Source organism: Symphalangus syndactylus, chromosome 6 (genome assembly GCF_028878055.3).
Source record: "Symphalangus syndactylus isolate Jambi chromosome 6, NHGRI_mSymSyn1-v2.1_pri, whole genome shotgun sequence".
NCBI classification, from domain to species: domain Eukaryota; kingdom Metazoa; phylum Chordata; class Mammalia; order Primates; family Hylobatidae; genus Symphalangus; species Symphalangus syndactylus.
Genome location: NC_072428.2, coordinates 69,117,880 through 69,141,953, shown reverse-complemented (window position 1 = coordinate 69,141,953; position 24,074 = coordinate 69,117,880). Strand labels below are relative to the sequence as shown.

Below are 24,074 nucleotides of genomic sequence, written 5' to 3'. Positions count from 1 at the left end.
ATATTCATGCGGCCAATAAACATGAAGAAAAGCTCAACATCACTGACCATTAGAGAAATGCATATCAAAATCACAATGAGATACCATCTCATGTCACAGTGGTGATTATTAAAAAGTCAAACAACATACTAGCGAGGTTGCAGAGAAATAACGTTTTTACACTGTTGGTAGGAATGTCAATTAATTCAACCATTGTGGAAGACAGTGTGGTGATTCCTCAAAGATTTAGAACCAGAAATATCATTACTGCATGTAGACCCAAAGGAATATAAATCATTCTATTACAAAGATACATGCACACGTATGTTTATTTTTTAATTTTTTAATTTTTATTTTTTTTTTTTGAGACGGAGTCTCGCTCTGTCACCCAGGCTGGAGTGCAGTCGCGCAATCTCGGCTCACTGCAAGCTCTGCCTCCCGGGTTCACGCCATTCTCCTGCCTCAGCCTCTCCGAGTAGCTGGGACGACAGGCACCCGCCACCACGCCCGGCTAATTTTTTTTTTTGTATTTTTAGTAGAGAAGGGGTTTCACCGTGGTCTCGATCTCCTGACCTCGTGATCCGCCCGCCTCGGCCTCCCAAAGTGCTGGAATTACAAGCGTGAGCCACCGCGCCTGGCCCACACATATGTTTATTACAGCACTATTCATAATAGCAAAGACATGGAATCAACCCAAATGCTCATCAAAGATAGACTGGAAAAAGAGAATGTGGAACATAAACACCATGGAATACTATGCAGCGATAAAAAGGAATGAGATCATGTCCTTTTCAGGGACATGGATGGAGTTGGAAGCTATTATCCTCAGCAAACTAATGCAGGAACAGAAAACCAACCACCACATGTTCTCACTTATAAGTGGGAGCTGAACAATAGAACACGTGGGCACAGGGAGGGGAATAACACACACTGGGGCCAGTCAGGGGGGTGGGGGGGCAAGCTGAGGGAGAGCATTAGGAAAAATAGCTAATGCATTCTGGACTTAACCCATTTATGCCTAGTGTTCCGTTTCTGGAACGCTAAGCATGTGGAAGTTCTTTATATCCTGCTCAAGGTCATTGCCAAGGTCTGATTTTTCACATTCAACAAATTGCAACCTCTGGCATAAATGGGTTAATACCTAGGTGATGAGTTGATAGGTGCAGGAAACCACCATGGCACGTTTACCTATGTAAGAAACCAGCCGGGCGCGGTGGCTCACGCTTGTAATCCCAGCACTTTGGGAGGCCGAGGCGGGCGGATCACGAGGTCAGGAGATCGAGACCACGGTGAAACCCCGTCTCTACTAAAAAATACAAAAAAATTAGCCGGGCGCGGTGGCGGGCGCCTGTAGTCCCAGCTACTCGGAGGCTGAGGCAGGAGAATGGCGTGAACCCGGGAGGCAGAGCTTGCAGTGAGCCGAGATTGCGCCACTGCACTCCAGCCCGGGCAACAGAGCGAGACTCTGTCTCAAAAAAAAAAAAAAAAAAAAAAAAAAAAGAAACCTGCATGTCGTACACATGTACCCTGGAACTTAAAAAATTTAAAATATATATGTATATATATTTAATATGGAATTTAAAAAAATTACTAATGAGTTCTTTTGTTTATCTGAGTAATTTTGCATCAACATGCTTTTATTATGGAAGAGAAGATTCAGTGAGTACAAAATTGCAGATACATGTGTCAGAAGATCCCTGAATATAATAAGGCTTAGCATTCTGTGTCATAATTGCCTGTTTGTATTCCTCTCTGGTCTTTAAACTTCATTAGGGCAAGGATCAACTCCATCTTACTAACCATTTGATTCCCTATGTGTTACACGATATATGACAAATAATAAGCCTTCAATAAATATTTGTAAAATAAAGAATATTGTGTAATATATCATGTGGTATTGTTTTATTGATGTGTTCTTTGAAGTGTTGTTAGCTTTGTGTCCTTAGAGGCTATGGTGGACCCTCAGGCCATATATGTTGAATGATTTAGTGGAAAAGAGATTAGACTTTTATATTTTATTCTATTTATTTATTTATGTTTTAATCTTGTGTAAGCCTATAGAGGCCAAGATAGGGCTCAGAGTTAAAAACAGTGATGTTCTAACTTTCACAACTACTAAAAACAAAATTAACTATCAAGGGAAATCCTGAGTGTTCTGACTGCAGGGGTTCCCCAAAGCCTGGAGGACCGAAGCTTTGAAATGCTGCATGGTGTGCCTCACCTCTGTTGAGTATAGTGAGGAACATGAGCTGAGGAGTGGATTAGATGAACTCTTAAGATTTTTTTCCAACTTTACGGTTTGAGCTTATGAGTGAGTAAGTGAGGAACGAGCCCAGGGACTTTGACTACTTTGCTGTGCAGTAAATTGCTGTTTTCTTAGCTAATTCTGGAATGTGTATTTTGGTTTTAATGTAATGTCTTTTCAGCACTGGAAATAAACAGATTTATGACCCTCCATTTTCACATGTAAACTTCCAGTTCCTTCAGTAAAATGCTGGAAGTTGCTTGGCTGTAACCACTGTAACTATTTCCTGGCAGTTTTGCATTTTATTACAATTCAACTTTTTAAATAAATGGTTCAGTCCAGTTAATAGGCAGATAACTGTAGCTATTCCATGGAACTGACATAGGGAAGTTGGTTTCTTTCTGAGGAAAGATGTGATACCCTCTGATGGATTTGGCAAAATACCAATTCAGTAAAATTTGCCTGGTTCCTTTCTGACATCAAATGGAGGTAATTTGTACATATATAGATTCCTACAGTAAACAAAGGGCAAAAATGGAAACATTTTTTTGTTTTTTAATGTTGCTGGAATATAGTATTTCCATATTTGGTTAATCATCAAATCATTCAACTCCATGCAAAGTACTTTTCTGAAATTATAAATCATCTTGATGGATTAGACTTAGATGTCTAAGTTTTTTATGATGTATTCTAAATTATCTATAGGTACATTTTGAAAATTATATATACATGTTTCACTGTACTACTATATTTGTTATAAAATGTGAAATATTAAGCGATTAAATAATACTTGATTAATGTCATAAAATTGTACCCTACCCAAAATGTATTTCAAGAAGATATCATTTGAAAATAATGTAAAAGATTCTTCATTATTATGATTTTGTTGCCAAAAGTAATGTTAGAGTCCCTGTTACTGATTATTTTCATGACTGTAAATTTTCAACATTTGGAAACAAAATTTTCTGATGTGTTTTAAAATCTTACAGAATTTCAGTAGATTTTGATACGTTTTTGTTAAAAGTATGAAAGTGTCACAGCTTTAGAAAAATTTAGAATAATTACCAATTGGAATTAGGGATGACAATTTTAATAGACAAATTTTAACTGAAACATTTGCTTTATTGATGACTAGGACTAAAAAGAATATTATAGTGATGGAATCATTTCAAAACATCTGTTTTTAAAAACTTCTTTCAACATGTTTGACAAAAGTCAGAATAGGGTAATTATAAACTTTGCCATTTTCTTATGTTTGCATCATTAGTATTTGCAAATCCTTGTTTCTTTGAAAGTATATTTTAAACTACTTGTTCATTTTATGAGTGTTAGCCTGATTAATTCAGATAAGATGCTCAAGTCAATTTAAGCAAGCAGATATGAAAAAGGGAATATGCTGTGCCTTAACCATCTTGTAGGGACTTACTAGCACACTGTACATAACAGATGAGCATCTGATATTGGATCTGATGGGCACACCAATGTTGTTTCGTATATTAAATAATAGTGGAAGTTTTCAATTTAATTAATTTTTGTTTGTTTGTTTGTTTTGTTTTTGTTTTTTTTTTTTTTTGGTTTTTTTGAGCCGGAGTTTCGCTCTTTTCACCAAGGCTGGAGTGCGATGGCACGTGGTTGCAGCTCACTGCAATCTCCACCTCCCGGGTTCAAATGATTCTTCTGCCTCATCCTCCGAAGCAGCTGGGATTACAGGCATGTGCCACCATGCCAGCTAATTTTTGTATTATTAGTAGAGACAAGGTTTCACCATGTTGGCGAGGCTGGTCTCAAAATCCCAACTTCAGGTGATCCACCTGCCTCAGCCTCCTAAAGTGTTGGGATTACAGGCATGAGCCACTGCGCCCAGCCAATTATATTTTTATGTTAGAAATATATATGGGAGTTAGAATACTTTGTTTCCAATGTTTCACTGGAAACCACTGGTTGAAAGGATAGGTCCCAGTGTCAGCTGCCCAGTTGGCAGTTTTGGGTAGAATATAAGTTCTATGAAGGCATGGATGAAGTATCCTTTATGTGGTAACGATGGTAATGTTAGTATAGTCACTTGTTTAATGTTTTATAACTTTTTAACTCTTCCAACTTCAATTTCATCTATATCTTTCATAGCAGTCCAGTAAAGTAGTATCAGTTATAGATATCATTCCTACTTTCAGATGAAGTAATTGAGGCTCACTAGCTGTGACTTGCTCAAGGTTACATAAATGATAAGTGACGGAACTGGATTTAAAGGGCGGAGTCCACTTTACTAAACTGCCTCTGTCTTCTAACCAAGTGTGTTATGTAAAGTAGTATTCAGACATTGGCTAAGTATATTATTAATCAGGAAAACAGCAGAACAGGTTTAAGGAATTTATTTTTTCACTTTCCTCAGTGTCAAAAAGCAGTCAAGTAAAAGATCCAAGATAAATAACTTCAGTTCCCAAAAATAACTTCAATTCCAAAATTTCCCTATGACTAGGTAGATCTAATTGGATAGCTGATAAAATGAGTGGGAAATTGAAGAAGGGGTATTTTGAGAATGTGTGGCAACTTAATTTTGAAGAAGCAAATGGATAGTTATTGAATCATAATAGTTTTCTAAACTTAAATACTAGGGCTTGATCTTCAGATTTTAGGAAATTATCTATTTGTTGCAGTAGAAATTGGCATAAATGAATGGAAACTTAAATTATCTCATCTGTGCAAGGCAGTCTTCAGAGATTGATGTTTATATAAGTGAAAACCCTCAGAAAAATTTTTTGGCTGCATTTCAAGCTGGATAGCGGGGTCAAAACTTCAACTTCTTAATTGGTGATACAACGTCAGAAATCACAAAAGAAGTATTTCACAGGAAAAATGACACCCCGAAAACATTCAAATCAAGAGAATCACAGGGGTACAGTGGATGGTCCTCCTTAAGGTACTGCATACTTGGCTTCCCCACTGGTAAATGCCTGTCTTCTACTAAGTTGTTGTCGTGCAGAGTGGCATTGCAGCTCTCTCCTTTTACAGAATAATTTCAGGTTCTAAAATTGATACATTATTTCAGATTGTGAAGACTACAGAATAGTATAAAATACAATTTTAAAAGGGAAAATAATTCCATCAATTTAATGGAATGTGTAGGGTTTAAGTTATAACAACAAAAACAAAGTTGTAGTTTTTTAGGATTACTCTTATATAAATAAAGAGTGTGTCTATATTAAGAATTACTGGCTTTATGAATATTAAATAAGAAGGCTGGGCATGGTGGATCATGCCTGTAATCCCAGCACTTTGGGAGGCCAAGGCAGACGGATCACCTGAGGTCAGGAGTTCAAGACCAGCCTGGCCAATTTGGTGAAACCCCGTCTTCACTAAAAATACAAAAATGAGCCGGGTGTGGTGACGCATGCCTGTAATCCCAGCTACTCAGGAGGCTGAGGCAGCAGAATTGCTTGAAGCCGGGAGACGGAGGTTGCAGTGAGCTGAGATCATGCCACTGCACTCCATCCTGGGTGACAGAACAAGACTCCATGTTGAAAAAAAAAAAATTAAGACAACCACAGATGTAAGGACTTGCAATTAGAAAGCTTGAAGGGAAATTTTTGGAACTTCTAGGTCAACCTAAATTTATAGATAGGGAAGCAGCTTTGAAGAGGAACATTTGTGCTTCTGAAATAATACTGTGATTTGGACTGTCAGACATTGTGATATATTGGCATCAGCACACCTCTGTTAATTATAAACTTACCTATTCTCAGTGCCTTGTTAACTGTTGAAATAGGACTTGACATTTGTTGTTCTTCCTCTTCTGTTATTCATTTATTCACTCATTTCGTAATTAATTACTTCCTAGTGCCCGATAGTTTTCTAGGTACTGAATAAACAAAAATCCTGTTGTCATAGTTATGTTTTTGTGGAAAGAACAACCTGTTAGACTATCGTGAAAAATAAATGAGTTAGTATACATAAAACACAGCCCATGGGATAGAGTCTGTAATTATCCTTTATTTATTTATTTATTTATTTAGAGAATGGATCCGATTCTGTTGTCCAGGCCGGAGTTCAGTGGCTGGATCATTGCTCACTGTAACCTCAAAACACCTGGCCTCAAGTGATCCCCCAACCTCGGCCTTCCAAATTGCTGGGATTAAAGGCATGAGCCACTGTACTGGGATTAAAGCAATGAGGCTATTGCTCCTGTTTTAAAGATGAGGAAACTGAAAGTACAGAGAGGAAAGTGACTTGCTTAGGATCACACAGCCAATAAGTGGCAGAGCAGTCTAGGCAGTCTAGGCCTGAAGGCATTATTCTTTCTTTCTGTTCTGCATCAAAAACCGTAGGCAGGAATGGTAAAAAGACTGAAAGAGCCAAGCAACATGGGTACCTGAATAGTGAGAAAACACCTATGAGGACTGCTAGGAATTTTAGGCAGCCCTTTAAAGGCCTTGGGCAACAATTTGAACCTGACTCATGAATCAGTTAATCCTCTGCAACATTTTTTTTTTTTTTTTCTAGAGAATACAATGGATAAAGCGATGACCTTTGTGACATGTAAACCTGTATTTGAATCCTTTCCTCTCCATTTAATTTTGCAAGGTCACCTTTTCTTCATTAGAAAGAAATTTTATCCCAAAGAGATTATCATGAGGCTCAAATAATATAGGTGGAAGCCCTTTGGGTTTAAAAAAAGCCTTTTCTGTCATTTCTGGGTATCTCCCGTCAAAGTGATTTTAGTAATTGTTTACCTCTCTGGCTCTTTGTGAGAAGACAAATTGTAGGAAGAAATGGAGGATGGCATTGGGTAGGATGCTTAGTTCTAGTTCTACCACCTCCTTAGGTCTTTTTTTTGTCCCCCAAGACTATATCATTTCTGTGTTCTCTTGAACCTGTAAGATTTATGAGTAATCTGTACAATATAAAGTATGAAATCTCTGCCATTGTGGCACAAAAGTAGCCATAGAAAATGTATAAATGAACGGGCATGCTGTTCTCCAGTAAAACTACATTTATAGAAATAGGCAGCCTTCTCCAATTTTAGTTTGCTCACTCCTTTCCTATAGAACTCAGGTTTATCATATAAAATGTTACACATTATTCCTTTGGATAAATTGTTTACCTAATACTTTTTAAATTTGGACATTTTCTAGGACATTCTATTTTATTTTTGACTTGTGTTATACTGCAGTGAATGTCTTCCTGTGTGTAGCATTTTGTTTGTGTATGTGTGACAGACAATATCTATAAAAGTAGCTCTTAAGAACTCTGGAAACACTGTCAGACTGCTTCCTCAAACGGCAGAGGTGGGAGGGAGCATCAGCCTAACCCTACCTGGCCTGCCTTACCAGCATGCAACCAAGGAGAAGAGAGTAGGATCAAGAGCCAGTGCCAGAGAGAAATACATAGTACAACTTTATGGAGTTTAGGTTGCATCCTATAAAGTTACCACGTTAGACCATTTTTGATCTACCAAAGTAGAAGTTTTACGTAGTTTGTATAAAATTTTATTAACCTTTTCACACAACACACCCTCTCATATTGCTGCCCAACAATGTCCTGGACTTTTGTTTCCATGGTCATCATCTTGAGTTGGGTTTTAGCAGGGACTTGAGTAGTTGGGAACTGAACTCATGCTGGTGAAGCCATTCTTCACTAGAAGTAGACATATGGGCTTCAGAATATCATGAACGACCAGCGGGGTACAGTGGCTCACACCTGTAATCCCAGCACTTTGGGAGGCTGAAGGAGGCAGATCACCTCAGGTCAGGAGTTTGAGACCAGCCTGGGCAACAGGGTGAAACCCCATCTCTACTAAAAATACAAAAATTAGCCAGGCCTGGTAGCACACGCCTGTAGTCCCAGCTACTCAGGAGGCTGAGGCAGGAGAATCGCTTGAACCTGGGAGGCAGAGGTTGCAGTGAGCCGAGATCTCGCCAGTGTACTCCAGCCTGGGCAACAGAGTGAGACTCTTGTCTGAAAAAAATAGAGTATCATGAATATCACCAAAGATAAAAGCAAGATGTGGATATGAGTAGCCCAGAGTAACTTTTCCTGTGCTATATAACATAGTGAGTGGTGATTCCCACGATTCGAGTCCAGTTTTTCTGGATTCTAAAGCCATACATTTTTAACTCTTCCCCTAAATATGATTTGAATTCAGAGAGTCATGCAATAAGGTAATTTTAACTTTAAGTGTAGTTTAGCCCACACATTTCTCTAAACTGGGGGTTGGCAAACTACAAACCTCTTTTTGTAAGTAAAGTTTTATTGGAACACAGCCTAGCTCACTCATTTATGTATTCCCTTTGCACCTTTTAGGTTGAGTAGTTGTGACTGAGGTTTTCTAGCCTGCAAGCCTAAAATGTTTACTATCTAGTCCTTCAAAAAGAAGTTTGCCAACCTCCACAAACAAGTGAAATAATGTGTATTAGAGTAGAGCAGGAGTCCACAAACTACACCCTCTGGAGCCAAAACCACCCTACTGTCTGTTTTGTAAATAAAAGTTTTATAGAAACATAGTTGACCCCCGTGCCAATTTGTTTGAGTCTTGCTTTTGACGGCTTTTTTGCTACAAGGGCAGAGTTGAACAGTTGCATGAGAACTAAGTGGCCTGCAAAGCCTAATGGTCTTTGCTGTCTGGCCATTATAGGAAGTGTTTACCAAACCCTGCATTTGATCATGGAATCCCAGAATGTTTATACCTTCGAGGATATTTTTTTCTACTTTCCTTATTTTACAGGTGAGAGAACTAAAGCCTAGTAAAATCTTGCCCAAGGTTCTACAAATAGTCTTTTCTATTAAATTAAGTCAGAGCCTGAAATTGTCTGTGCCCAAGTCTCTCCTCAGAAATTTAGCACAGCATTTTCCCTTTCTGTCTCCCACATGCTACACAGTCATCCTGGATCATGTGCCCTGCCTCCATGAAGAGATATTCTAACATGAGGGCGACTAGGCTCTGGAGCCAGGGCATCTTAGTTCAAATCCTGGATCTGTTAAAAATAATAGTTATTTTTCAGTTCTAACACTGAAATAAGACAAAAGGCCATATTAGTGAAATAAAGTGTAAAGAATATATTTAATACTCCAGTTACTTTAGCCCCTTCATGATCAGAATATGCTAATAAATTGAGAGATTGACAGAAAAAAAGGATTCTGTTTCACTGTGGCTCACACCTGTAATCCCAGCACTTTGGGAGGCGGAGGCGGGTGGATCACTTGTCTGGAGTTCAAGACCAGCCTGGCCAACATGGCAAAACCCCGTCTCTACTAAAAAATACAAAAGTTAGCCAGGCGTGGTGGCAAGCACCTTTAATCCCAGCTACTCGGGAGGTTGAGGCAAGAGAATCGCTTGAACCTGGGAGGTGCAAGTTGCAGTGAGCCAAGATCACACCACTGCACTCCAGCCTGGGCGACACAGCAAGACTCCATCCCTGGAAAAAAAAAAAAGTTCATCATTTGTTCTTGTAGTTTCCTAGTGTGGCCCTTGTCTCAGTGGAAAATTGTAGTGTGATAGACTGAGGAGAATTCTGTTTCTGCCACTTAACAGCCCTGTAGCCTTGGTAGGAGCTCCTTATCTCTGAGCTGAGCTCCTTTTGTCCTTGGTAAAATGTGGTTATTATCATCTGCATCCTCATAGTCTTGTAAGGATCGTGAAGTCACTTTTGAAAAATGCCTTGAATATGCCAGATGCTCTGTTTTCATTGTTTTTTGTTTTGTTTTGTTTTGTTTCCCTTGGCCTTCATTCCTGGAAGTGTTTTGTTATATACATTTTGTTTGGTGGCCAACAATGCTAACCACAGAAAAGTTTGTATCTCTTCTTTTTCTAGAATAATTCTTAGAGTAACCTCTGAGGGTGAAGTTTTTGTTTTGACTGGCACAGGGTGAAAAGGGGCACATTTACTGTGAATGAGAGCCATGGAAATGGACCTGAAATTTGAAGACAGATTTTACTTGGTTTTCTTTTCCCTTATTTGTTTGCAGTATAAAGAAGAGGGCAGCAAGGTGACCACTTACTGCAATGAGACAATGACTGGGTGGGTGCATGATGTGTTGGGCCGGAACTGGGCTTGTTTCACCGGAAAGAAGGTGGGAACTGCCTCTGAGAATGTGTATGTGACCACAGCACACCTTAAGAATTCTCAGGAAAAGTGAGTTGCTACAAGTGAGACATACGTTTAGTTTTGTTTTATAGTATATATGAATATGTGTGTACATTTTTGGAATTTTTGTTTGATTATACAAAGTATCTTTGGCTTAGAAATATTAGGCATGCTATGTAAAACCTTACTGGAAAAATAAATTGACCAATATTATTGAGAGTATTTTTTCAAAGTATTCCAAAAGTAATGGACCAATGATTACTTTAAATGAAATCATGTAATGGACCACAGAATTGCAAATTATTAATAAAGAAAAGCCATTTTGCTTGTTGCCATGTAATAACATGTTGCATGATACAAGTAGATACGTATGTTTATGCTGCAACAAGTGTAGGTGATACTAATTGGGCAACTTTTAAACAAGACCATAAATAACTGAAATCAAAGTTCTTAGTATTTATGCAGCCTGTTGGTTTGCGAGGGCTGCCATAACAAAGTACCACAGACTGGGTGGCTTAAGGAAGGTTGTTTTTTCACAGTTTTGGAGGCTAGAAGTCCAAGATTGAGGTGTTGTTGGGTCTGGTTTCTTCCAAGGCCACACTCTTTGGCTTGCAGATGTCTGCTTGCTTACTGAGCCCCTAAACAGTCTTTTCTGACTGTCCTAACATCCTCTTCTTATAAGGACATCTGTCATATTGGATTGCGGCCCACCCATATGACCTAATTTTACCTTAATTACCTCTTTAAAGCTCTGTCTCCAAATACAGTCATATGGCTGTGATACAGGGGGTTAGAATTTCAACATATGAATTTTGGGGGGACACAATTCAGACTATAAACTGCAGTTAATGTTTACTGTTAAATTAAATCTATAGCTAAACCACACAAACAGGAGATTTCAAATAAGACTTTATTAGTTTTGGAAGGAAGAGATAAAATGTTGTTACCTTTTCTGTTTCATGTAGTTGTAAAAGCCACTAAAAATGTACATGTACAAATCATCCCAAGCCAGGCAACACTAGCAATGAATGACTGCAGTACAGAGGTAAGAGAGATGATTTAAAGGAGAATGAATTGTCTGCAAAGGTGCTGAGCAAGATCTAGACTAATTCATCCCCTTCATTTTGAGTTTAGGTTTTAAATAGCTTTGTTTGGCTTGATCCTAGAGCTACACATTTACTTTTAACTTGTTTACTTTGTACCCTATCATTTAGGATATGCTATGTACTATTGTACTCTATTTGATATTCCAAACATTGTCTCATTTAGTGAAGAAGCTCCCAACTGGAGTGCTCAGAACCTACATTGCCTCACTTGTGAAATGAGCATGTGGGACTGAATTGCCTTTGAGGTCTCTTTCAGCTCTTAATGGTCTGTTATCCCATAGTAAGATACATTATTTTTAATCTCGCTGGATCTTAAACCCCAAAAATAATAGTATTTAAGACGTAGGATGCTATCTTGTCATTACTTTAATGCACATATCAACACATGAGGTTTTGCTAGATGTTATGGTAAAGCAAGGGAAACAGCAGGCTGCTGCTCCTCAAATATCTACAGTCAATGAAATATTGACTCTCGTTGTGGGAAAATATCTCAAAAGTATTTTATTTACAATTTAAAATATATTCTTTTGCCTAAAGAAACAATGAAATAACTATAACTTGTTTTCATTATTGTGTTAGTGTAGTCATACATATGATACAGTTTTATAATCTGCTTGATAAAAGTATCTCTTTGGTTTTTTCACACTTTGCAACAAGTGGGAAAGAACTTCGACAAAAACATTAAAACGTTATCAACCTGGTTACACATTTTTCTCATTATTTTCAATGCTCTTAGATTTCTAGACCATATCAAAATTCTCTCTCTACACACATGATTTATAAGAGAAAGGAAAGTTTGCACTATGCCTAAAATATTCCTCAGGTTAATTATATCTTGTTTTGCATAGTTAAATGTTTATGGAAGTCTTAGATAGTGAGTCACTCTGAAACCACGGACTCTTTTTTAATAGTAATAATATGGTGAGTTCTATAATTCCTAGCGTCTAGCACACAGGTATGATAAATGTTTTAATTAAGTGAATAATCAGCTTCCTGAATTTTTCTGCTTTGTAAATATGCTCTTTGTGTGTTAAGTCTGTTTACATATGTATCCAAGCATTTGGCACAAGGTAAACCAATGTGGCTCAGATTTTAATGTTAGTGTGAATCACTTGGGGATCTTGTTAAAAAAAAAAAATGGAGATTCTGATTCAGGTGATCTGGGCTGAGTACTTACAGTATGCATTTCTAATAAACTTCCAGGTGTTGCTGCTGATATTGGTTCAAGAACTAAATTCTGAGTAACAAGTATAAACCAAACGTCCATAAAGTATAATTTCTTTTAGTGTCATATGGTTATAATGCTTGCATGTTGTATATATGTTACATACAAGTTTTGCTGTTCTCTTTTTTCTTACTAAAATGGTTATAAAGGTACACTGTAGAAACTGTAGGGGGTAGGGGAAAGCTGGGCATCTCATGCCACCACTCAGAGGTAACCATGTTTGGCATTTTAAAAAATGCATTTATAGTGTGTGTGCGCGTGTGTGTGTGTGAGTGTGTGTGTGCATACATATATACATATATATTATACATATACACTAATATACATATAATATACATATATTACTGTGCAAAAGTTGATACATTGATTATGATTATGTATAAACTTTGATATCTTCTCATATTTAATATAGTTGTGAGCACTCTTCCATATCATTAAATAACTTTCTAGACATTTTTAATGAATATATTATATAGAAAATGAAATATCATTAATCAGTCCCTTATCTTAGAATATTTATTTCAGTTATTTACAATCTATTAGTAGTTTAAAAGTACTTCATGGAAAATCCTTATACATGCATCTTAGTTAACTTGAGCTTTTATTTTTAGAGAAGACATGCCAGGCTATTCTAGGCTATTGATACATATTGCCAATTACCTTCCTGAAAGATTGTACCACTTTCCACTTAGGCACAGAGTGTGAATGCCTGTTTTAATTACTCTGTTTACATCACTAAAGACTATATCTGAAATGATCTCATTTTTGGGGACAGGTATTCTAATAGGCTCTACAAATATGATCACAACTTTGTGAAAGCTATCAATGCCATTCAGAAGTCTTGGACTGCAACTACATACATGGAATATGAGACTCTTACCCTGGGAGATATGATTAGGAGAAGTGGTGGCCACAGTCGAAAAATCCCAAGGTAATAAAGCACACATTTTTTTTAAAATTATTATTATTATACTTTAGGTTTTAGGGTACATGTGCACAATGTGCAGGTTTGTTACATGGGTATCCATGTGCCACGTTGGTGTGCTGCACCCATTAACTCGTCATTTAGCATTAGGTATATCTCCTAATGCTGTCCCTCCCCCCTCCCCCCACCCCACAACAGTCCCCGGAGTGTGATGTTCCCCTTCCTGTGTCCATGTGTTCTCATTGTTCAATTCCCACCTATGAGTGAGAACATGATAAACCACACATTTTATCATTAATAAAAATATGAATGCTGAATACCATCCTCCCTCCTAACCAGTCCTACCGGTGTTGCTCACCATTTTATTGGTCATCCCAGTTGTAACTTTTTATGTGATCTGTTAACGATCTTTATCTCCTGTTGATACATATTGTGTCACTCTCCAAGTCCTATTTATGAGTTTTACTTTCACATGTCTGTTGTTTCCATTTCCCCCTTTCCATTTTCTACACTCTGGCATGCAGCTTTGTCCTGTTTCCCCCATGCTATGGATAAGCCTCCTGCCTGTAACTGCCTGAGAGGTTCTTCTGCCTGCTGCATAAAGAAAGACCATGGCAATATAGTAGAGAAAGAGCTTAAGAGACACTAGGCTGTCCACGCCACGTGGGGGGTGGAGTTCATATTCAAATTATCTTGTCCAAAGCTTATAGGTAGGGGTTTTTCAAAGGCAGCTTGGGGGAAGGGGTGGGGGTGGCCAGGTAACAGATGTTTGCTGCTGATTGGTTAGGGTGGGTGAAATCACAGAGTTGAAGCTGTCCTCCTGTGGGCTGAATTGCTTCTAGGTGGGGCCATAGGAGTGGGGTTGCTGGGTCCAGGTAGAGCCATGGATGTCAGACACGCAAAAATAAAATAAAATAAAAACCCTGAAAAGATATTTCAAAAAGCCAGTCTTAGGTTCTACAATAATGATGTTATTTGCTGGAGTAATTGACAGAGTTGCATGTCTTAATAACCTCTGGAATAATGGCTGACAATCTCTCAAGTCTGCGCCTTAGCTGGGCTCAGGTTCCTCTCCTCCCCGCAGCCTGACTGCCTCCATTAGCTTCACAAAAGTGGTTGGGTTTCAGTGTAAGTCCCACTGTCATTTAAACTATAGCCAAAATGACTTCCAAAGTTAGCTTGGCCCAATAGCACAGGAATATTTAAGTGGAAGGCAAGATGGGGGATGGGTTAGCTCAGATCTTTTTCACTCTCATAATTTTCTCACTGGTATAATTTTTGCAAAGGCGGTTTCATGCCTGCTATCTCTTTGGTCGCTACCTCTCCGGGTTCCCATTCTTAGCTGTTTTATGAAATGCTTCTAGTTTCATCCTCTTATACCAAGTTCTGGGAGACTGATTTGAGTAATAATAAAACTCCGGTTTCCCATACAGCCGGCTCTGCATGAATTAAACTCATTTTCTATTGCAATTTCCCTGTCTTGATAATCAGCTCTGTGTAGGCTGTGAGGAAGGAGAACCCGTTGGGTGATTACGGGACTGTTACTGCCCACTACCTAATGGATAAATTTAGCCTGGTATCCAAACCCATCTAATTATGACCATAACTATATTTATCACCTTGCTCTGCTTTCAAACGATATGATACACAATGAATGAAAACTTTTATTTTTCATCTTCATTTGTGCTGTTCCCTTGGCCTCAAATAGCCCTCAACTTGCCTACAGTAACTGTAAAATTTGCCACCTAAAAAAATCTCAAAATCCTCTCTATGCTTTGATGTCCAGCAAAAACAAAAAAAAAACAAAAAAAACAGTATAGCTCTACTACTCTCAACCAGAGGTGGCATTTTTCATCTTTACCCATATGCCCCATGGTATATTTCTTAGTTTGGGAAATTATATCATAATACTTTGAATCTGTCTAGTCAGAAATTTAGGTAATTAAAAAAAATTATTTCTGCAAAACTATAGCTGGATCTAGCTTAGGATCTACATCTATCTAATATAGTTCCTTAACATTTCTTAAATGGCCACAGATAAGTCCTGTAATGCCATACTTTGCTTTAAGATCATGTGACTAAGGGGTAAGGAATTGGAAAGCAATGGGGAGCTAGCAGAATTTGAAAAATTATATACGTAGGTTATTTTTCCTTAATACATTGAAATAGCCTCAAATTCTCAGAGAATACAATGTTTAATCCTCTAATATGTGTAGAGTTCATGGCTCAAATTTGTATTATTTCAATAGGCTACTAATTGATTAATATTACTCAACTAAAACACTTTGAAATGTGAGAGTTCCCTTATCCCCCTCGCAGGCATATGACAGAGGTGTGGCTCCTCACACCTTTGGTTGCCCACTGCCCTGCCACCCAAATCCCTAGGGGGAGCATGCGGAGGGGCAGGTGCAGAGGCCGTAGGGGGTGCTTTTGGGCTCTGGCCCCACAGCAGTGGAGACTCCCGAAGCCCAACTGGGCATGTGTTACAGTGTGCTCTTTCAGCTTTGCCGTCTGCAGATGGCTTGTGTTAATCAGGTCATTAGACCCCATGACTTAATTGCAAGGACAGGGGGCCAATGTGACAGCCTAAGTTTTTGCTCAGTGTACCAGAAGAATCGGATCACAAGTGGGCTGGAAGGATGAGCGCAAGGTTTTATTGAGTGGTGGAGGTGGCTCTCCGCGAGACGACTCTCAGTCAGAGAAGGGGGATGGAGGGGAAAGGTGTTCTTCCGCTGGAGTCCACTTGTTCCTGTTTTCCTCTGGGTTCAGACACCTCTTCCCTCCTTGTCTGCTGTGCTACCCCACCGCTCTCCGCAGTTCTGTGCCGCTCTGTTTCTCTGCTCCTCTGGATGTTCAGCTCCTTGTGTCTGTGCCCGCTAAGATCTTGGGTTTATATGGGGGAAGGATCGGGGGCGTGGCGGGCCAAAAGGCACCTTTTTGGGTGTGAAAACAGAAATGCCTGTCTTCACTTAGGGCCTTGGGTCTTCAGGCTTGAGGGTGGGGCCTTTGCTGAGGAACCGCCCTCTTCTACCCAGTATTTCCCTGTCTCCTGTCCATATCAACATTACTAACTTTTTCATCTGCAGACAATAACGCTAAGGTGTGGCATTTTTCAACTGTAAGACTATGTGAAGGTTTTTCCTATCCAACTGATGGCATCCTCCCATAATTCTACACCTTTCTTAAAAGAATCTTTTGCAGTATTTCTCAAAGTTTATTCTAGGGAATTTCTTGTCTGTGAGATGCTCTAGTTAATCAAAATTGGAAAACGGAGCATATCATATCCCCTTCTCAGATTCACTAAAGTGAAGTCCTAATGCTTCTTAATGTATCTGTATGAGACAGGAAGCTGAAATCTATTCAACAACAAAAATCCAAACAAGCATCAAGAGGAGGAGTGTTAGCACTTGAGCCTAGGGAGACTGTGGCTCCTGCCTGAAAGATGGGAGCCTCAGTCACAGTTACTTTACCGTGTGTCATATGCCATGTTTCTGAGGACTCCTGCTAAAGCTTTCTTCTCCCTCCAGCCAACCACTTTTGTTTTAGACAAGGGCTGGGTTTATGAAGGACTGTTTCCATGACTAAAGCTTTATAGAAGGTTTAAGATAAGGAGATGGAATTGAGTGAAGAAGGAAATATGAAAGCAGATATTATAGTCTGGCTGCCTGATTTTCACTAGCATTTTTGTATACAAATTAGTTCTGTTCTAAGAATCCAGTGATGTAATAGAAACTCTCAAAGATTCTTAACCTGAGATATAGGGAGTCTTTGAAACTGCTGAAATTACAGACAACATGTATTGTTTATGAGCATTTCTGAATCTAGAGCTTTCACTAGATTTGTAAAGAATGTGGGCCAACAGATTAAGAGCCAATCATGTATCTTGTACTCAAAATGTTTGTAATTCTCACCTTTTTATCCCCCAAACTCCTCTTGCTCTCTCTTCATTTTCACAGTGTTACTGGAAAGGGGTCCTGATCCAGACCCCAAGAGAGGGCTCTTGGATCTTGTGGAAGAAAGAATTTAGGGCGAGTCCTCAGTGCAAAGTGAAAGCAAGTTTATTAAGAAAGTAAAGGAATAAAAGAATGGCTACTCCATAGACAGAGCAGCCCCGAGGGCAGCTGGTTGTCCATTTTTATGGTTATTTCTTGATTATATGCTAAACAAGGGATGGATTATTCATGCCTCCGCTTTTTAGACCATACAGGGTAACTTCCTGACATTGTCATGGCATTCTTTTTTTTTTTTTTTAGACAGAGTCTCACTGTGTTGCCCAGGCTGGAGTGCGATAAAGCAATCTCAGCTCACTGCAACCTCTGCCTCCTGGGTTTAAATGATTCTCCTGCCTCAGCCTCGCAAGTAGCTGGGATTACAGGCATGACCTACCACGCCCAGCCAATTTTTGTATTTTTAGTTGAAACAGGGTTTTGCCATGTTGGCCAGGCTGGTCTTGAATTCCTGACTTCAGGTGATCTGCCCACCTCGGCCTCCCAAAGTGCTGAGATTACAGACATGAGCCACCAAGCCTGGCCTGTCATGGCATTCTTAAACTGTCATGGTGCTGGTGGGAGTGTAGCAGTGAGAAAGACCAGAGGTCACTCTCATTGCCATCTTGGTTTTGGTGGGTTTTAGCTGGCTTCTTTACTGCAGCCTGTCTGTTCTATCAGCAAGGTCTTTATGACCTGAGTCTTGTGCTGACCTCCTATCTCATTCTATGACTTAGAATGCCTTAACTGTCTGGGAACGCAACCCAGTAGGTCTGAGCCTCATCTTACCCAGATCCTGTTCAAGATGGAGTTGCTCTGGGTCAAACACCTTTGACAGCATCATTAAGCCTCAGTTCTCACACTGTTTTTGTTTTGTTTGTGTGTGCAATGATGGGCAAATCTCTGCCTTATAGGATGGTAGAAAAAAGGAACTTAATATTGAAATGACTGTTTTGTGCCAGATAATTGCTTTAAACTGTATCAGCATCTTATTTAGTCCTGTTAATGACATGGATGTTATCTTCATAACAGCTGCCATTTTATTAAGGACTTATCAGAGAAAGGCACTGTTCTAAGCACTTGTTGCCCATTATTACATTGAATTTTCATAACAACCCTTTGAAGTAAGCATGATTATACCCACTTTAATAGAAGTGAACCGTAGTTTCGTAATGTTAGGTTCCTTGCCAAATGTTACACAGATAGTAAGTGATAAAATCATATGCCCTGAAATTACATTATGCTGCCAAACTTAAATTTCTTTTTTATCCTTTATATTAGTATATTCTTAGGTTTTAACAAGACAACTAGTTAACACGTACTGGATTTTGTCCACAGTTCCTGGCTCATAACTCCCATAGCCCTTGTCGCTATCTTTTAACATTGGGGCACATGAGGCCTCAGAAGTAGGCCTCAGAAAACAGAATCTCTCTCTCTCTCTGATCTTCTTCTGCCCTCCTCTCACCTGCCCAGGGCAGCACCCTAATCTTCCCCTGCCTTTCTGATCTTGGGTCATAAGACCTTCATTTCCAAAGATGTCCTGTGTCATACCCTAAAGGAGGGAACGCTGCACAGAGAGAGGCTCAGAAGAATCTGGACAGGCCTTGCTGTGTTTACATCATACCCTTTATGTCCAGTCACATCTCTACATGGTTGTCAATTGTGCCTATTTAATGAAGTCTCCATATAAGGCTTACAAGGACAGGGTGCAGAGAGCTTCCAGATAGCTGAACACGTGGAAGTTCCTGGGGGGTGGTGTGCTCAGGGAGGGCATGGAAGCTGTGTGCCCCTTCCCCCATACCTTGCCCTACTCATTTTTTCATCTGTTTCCTTTGTCGTATCTTTTATAATAAACCACTAAACATTAGTTAGTATTTCTCTGAGTTCTGTGAGTCACTCTAGCAAATTAATTGAACCCAAGGAGGGTGTCATAGGATCCCCACATTATAGCTGGTTGGTCAGAAGCACAGGTAAACAACCTAGGGCTTTCAATTGGCATTGAAAGTAGGGGGCAGTTTTGTAGGACAGAGCCCTCAGCCTGTGAGATCTGATGCCATCTCCAGGTACACAGTGTCAAAACTGGATTGGAGGACACCCAGCTAGTATTCACTGTGAAATTGGTTGCTTGCTTGATTTGTGGGGAGAAACCCACATGCATTTGATCACAGAAGTCTTTTGTGTTGATAGTTGATAGTGTTCAGTGAGAGAATTAAAAAAAAAATTGAGTTTCTTCTTCAACATACTCTCTCAGTGTGAAACCACAGAAAGTATTTCCATTCAAAGGTGGAAATAGTTTGTTTGCATCTTAGTTTTTATTTATACATCTTAGAAGAAATGTCCAACCTTTGTTTTTTCTCTCACCCTATATATAAAATTACCTATGAGGCATAGATTTTTATGATCCTTGATTATTTAGACTTTGTCCAAATTGTGTGTTTTATAGCATTACTGTAACTTCTATTTGTTATAGTAATCTTTGTGTATATTATGTCTCTTAACATTGTCTTCCATATTGTTAATGACCATCTGATATTTATCTCTGTATCATGTATATCTTCAACCAATGTGACTGGCTTAGGAGAAAAAATTAGTGAACAATTAACTAGCGTTTCTCTAGTCTATACAATTGTCAGGGTTACAATTGCTATTTTTGAATAAATCATTGTTGTTTTTCTCTTTGTTTCATCTGAGTTCCATTTTGTCATGTATTCTTTTTTTTTTTGAGACAGAGTCTTGCTCTGTCACCCAGGCTGGAGTGCAGTGGTGCAATCTCGGCTCACTGCAAGCTCCACTTCCTGGGTTCACGCCATTCTCCTGCCTCAGCCTCCCGAGTAGCTGGGACTACAGGCACCTGCCACCATGCCCAGCTAATTTTTTTTTGTATTTTTAGTAGGGACGGGGTTTCACTGTGTTAGCCAGGATGGTCTCGATCTCCTGACGTCGTGATCCGCCCTCCTTGACCTCCCAATGCTGGAATTACAGGCGGGAGCCACCGCGCCTGGCCCCTTGTCATGTATTCTTAACCTGTGTTATATCTAAGAGATCTAAGAGAAGTTGTGAGAGACAGGACCATTTGTGGATAGGCACAGAGGGCATGAAGTAGCCCAGAAGAATCTTTGCCATTGACTAAATTTTAGCCTAGTAAAAAACATCTGGTAACCACTGAAAAACTAGAACAGTGTGATATGACAATGCCCAGTTGAATAAGAAATTCAAATAGTTTATAGTAACAAAAAATAATTTTACCACATTGTGACTGTAGTGCCCTAAAAAAAATTTGAAGGAGCAGAGAGAGAGGAAGTGAGTTTTCACTGGGGGTTGGTGAGTGCAGGCTACTTTATGAGCAGTTTTAAAAATTAGAAGTTAGGAAAAAACTCTTAGGGGAGTTTTTAGTGGTGAGCAAGAGGCACTTGAGGTTATAGGAGCAGCAGCATAAAGATATAGAACAGAGAGGCCATTTGGCAGTCTTGGGGAAACTCCAAGAAGTCGAATGTGTCTAAAGCTGTGGTTCTCTCTCTCTTTCTGTGTGTGTGTGTGTGTATGTGTGTGTGTGCATGTGTATGTATGTGTGAAATCGCTAATACAGAGAAGCTGTTAGAACAATTTTCTCACTTCCCAAAAATGTCTGTTCATTCATGGGCCTAGGCAACTCTCCTTTGTGTGTCTTACAGCCCAACACTATCATATAAGATGTGGTTCTATAATGAAACAGTTTTATCTGTTGTTTACGGAGCTAGTCAGCCTGTGTTATGCTTATGTTACTGGTTGAGGGTGTCCAGGTTCTTGGCTTCTTGAACAAAGAATTGGACAAAACACACAAATGAGGCAAGGAAAGAATGAAGCAACAAAAGCAGAGATTTATTGAAAATGAAAGCACACTCCACAGGATGGGAGTGGGCCTAAGTAAATGACTCAAGGCCCTGGTTACAGAATTTTCTGGGGTTTCAGTACCCTCTAGAGGTTTCCCATTGGTTATCTGGTGTATGCCCTATGTAAATGAAGAGGGTGGAGTAAAGTTACAAAGTCATTTACTCAGTATGGCCCTGTGTTAATGGAGAGGATGTTACTCCTGGGAGTTGTAGCCCATGTAAACGGAGAGAATGAAGTGAAGTGACAAAGCCATTCACATTCCTGCCATTGCTGAAGTGTTTCCATTTTATTTAGTTCTAGGAAGTCAGTGTGAATTGGCCTTATGTTCCCTGCCTCCAGAACCTATTCTCCTGCCTCACATAGACCCTTTTTTCCCTTTGCCAACTTCACTTCTTTTAAAGCCACCCCACTACCAATGTGTCTGTCTCCTAAGTCAAACATCAGTGATTCCTCTGTTTTCTCTAAACCCTTCTTATGTCTTCTACTTCTCATCTCTTTCTTGGTCAAAAATCTTTCAAAAATGAGTAAGAATGCAGCTATTCAGGTAAACTAAAAATAACATCACAGTGATATACAAAACCAGTGTCATTTCACAAGGGAAAATTATCAATACTAGATCCTGAAAAAGAAACAGTGAATGAAAGCCATTTACACAACTCCGTTGTATAATTGACACATTGAATCACTCATAGAACAGGTGCTCTTTGGGTCTGAATCTAGATCCTAGCTAGTCTGGTAGCTGAAATCATAGAATTATAATAGAGTTTAGGAAATCATCCTCAAAGGAAAGATTATATGTTGATATCAAATGTATATTTCCTTTCTAGGCCCAAACCTGCACCACTGACTGCTGAAATACAGCAAAAGATTTTGCATTTGCCAACATCTTGGGACTGGAGAAATGTTCATGGTATCAATTTTGTCAGTCCTGTTCGAAACCAAGGTAAAAAATAAGTCTAAGTTTTTTATTAATTTGTTCTGAAGTATTTATTGAACAGTTGCTCTGTGTGATGGATTTCGGGGATACCTAGATGGAATGGGCATGATCCCCTTATTACAGAAATAGAAAACAGGTGGCCTATGAATTATTCTTTCCTTTTATATCCATGACAAACTTTGGTAAAAAATTTTCTTTTCTACTGAGCTTAGCATTTCTTCAGTACTCTTCTCGATATATTTTCCAGGTAGCTAGTGACAATCAGAGTGATATGTAAGACAAACTCATTTGCCCTCCTAGTAGGAAAGATTCTAGTAGAAGCAAAGAATTGTTTACCATTCTGCAAGTGGTTTGTTGGAATCTTTCTTTGCTACCTGTCCCTCTGTTCCCCCACCCCCATTAATTTAGTCGTTAATTATTACATGAACCCATAAAATAAATCCTTAAATTATTTTCCTGGTAGATTTTTTGAGCTATGTAAGGACCTTTCAATTCACTTTACATTAGAATACGATATGTGATGGTAAGTATTAACCCAGCTTCCTGAGCGATGGCGTGAGGGCAGAGCCCAGGTTCATGAAAAGTATTCTTATCATTGAATTTTAACAGTTATTTTTAGAAATTTGATACAATGTGAGTTGATTTCATAACATGTCCTCTAACTGCACTTGATAGCAGATTATGTTGTTATCCTGAGTTTTAGCCAACAATGACTTGGAGAATCTATGCAATACTCAGTTTTATTACTTGTAAGCTCATTTTGAAGATAATACTACCCATGGCTGATTTGTTACTATAAAATAGGTTTAGTATTTGCTGTCTGGAAACATTCTGATTAGTGTCTCCTGGGAGGAATATAAATTTATAGTACCCAAAGATAAACTGTTGTTTCCCTTTCCTAAACTTTTAGTGATAATCAGTCTCGGCCATGTCTCATTTTCGTCACTTGCCCCCCAAGTTCCCATCTCATTGAATTCTTGCAGTGTTCTGAATGTTGAGAGCCCCAAGTAGGTCTTATAACAGCCAATGAGCAACATTTCTGTTTTTCATCAGACACCAAGGGTCTCATCTCTTTACTTTTCTACCAGTTATTCTGGGCTCTTCAGCTCTAAAGAAAGTATAGGTCCTGAAATCTTTCCCTACCTTCTCAATTTCCTGGGGAGGGCTTCTTTGGAAAGTGGGATTGGAAATAAGATAAATTTGAAGATAATTGAGAAATGAATGGAAAGTGAAATTGAAGGGTCCATGTTAAGAGATTGCAAGATACGCTATCACCAAACAGATTTTTTATGCCTATTTGAGAGGATTAATTAATAGTGCATATCATGTGTTGACTTGATCATTGAGGTCCTGGCACATGGTTAGCATTGGCATGATATAATATGAGCTACTAATACTATAGTGTTGCTTCTGGTGTTGTTACCAGAACATCTAAAATATGTTAGGATTTTTTTAATGGCAGAGGAAATAAAGACTAATATGACATAGTCCTTGTCCTAGTGATTTACAGTTTAGCAAGACATACAAGCAAAACATTAAAGTAAAACATGATAACTACTTTAATAAAGCATTTTTTAAATTCATTGGTAACATAAGAGAAGGTAGAAAAGTTTAGCAAACCCTTCCCAAAAGATATGATTGACAAGTTATATGAGAGAATAATTCAGGGAAAGGAAATTCAACTTTCTAAAGCCAAATTATTTGACATTGGTTTTCATATAGC

At 38.9% G+C, this 24,074-nt stretch overlaps 1 protein-coding gene across 1 annotated transcript in view; it reads left to right on the top strand.

Annotated features, from left to right (window-relative positions):
- Positions 1-24,074, top strand: part of CTSC (cathepsin C) — a 45,744-nt gene that overhangs the window by 16,483 nt on the left and 5,187 nt on the right. The window contains exons 3-5 of the mRNA XM_055283189.2: positions 10,184-10,350; positions 13,409-13,564; positions 22,242-22,357. Coding sequence (XP_055139164.1) covers positions 10,184-10,350; positions 13,409-13,564; positions 22,242-22,357 — 439 coding nt within the window. The remainder of the gene's footprint in view (positions 1-10,183; positions 10,351-13,408; positions 13,565-22,241; positions 22,358-24,074) is intronic.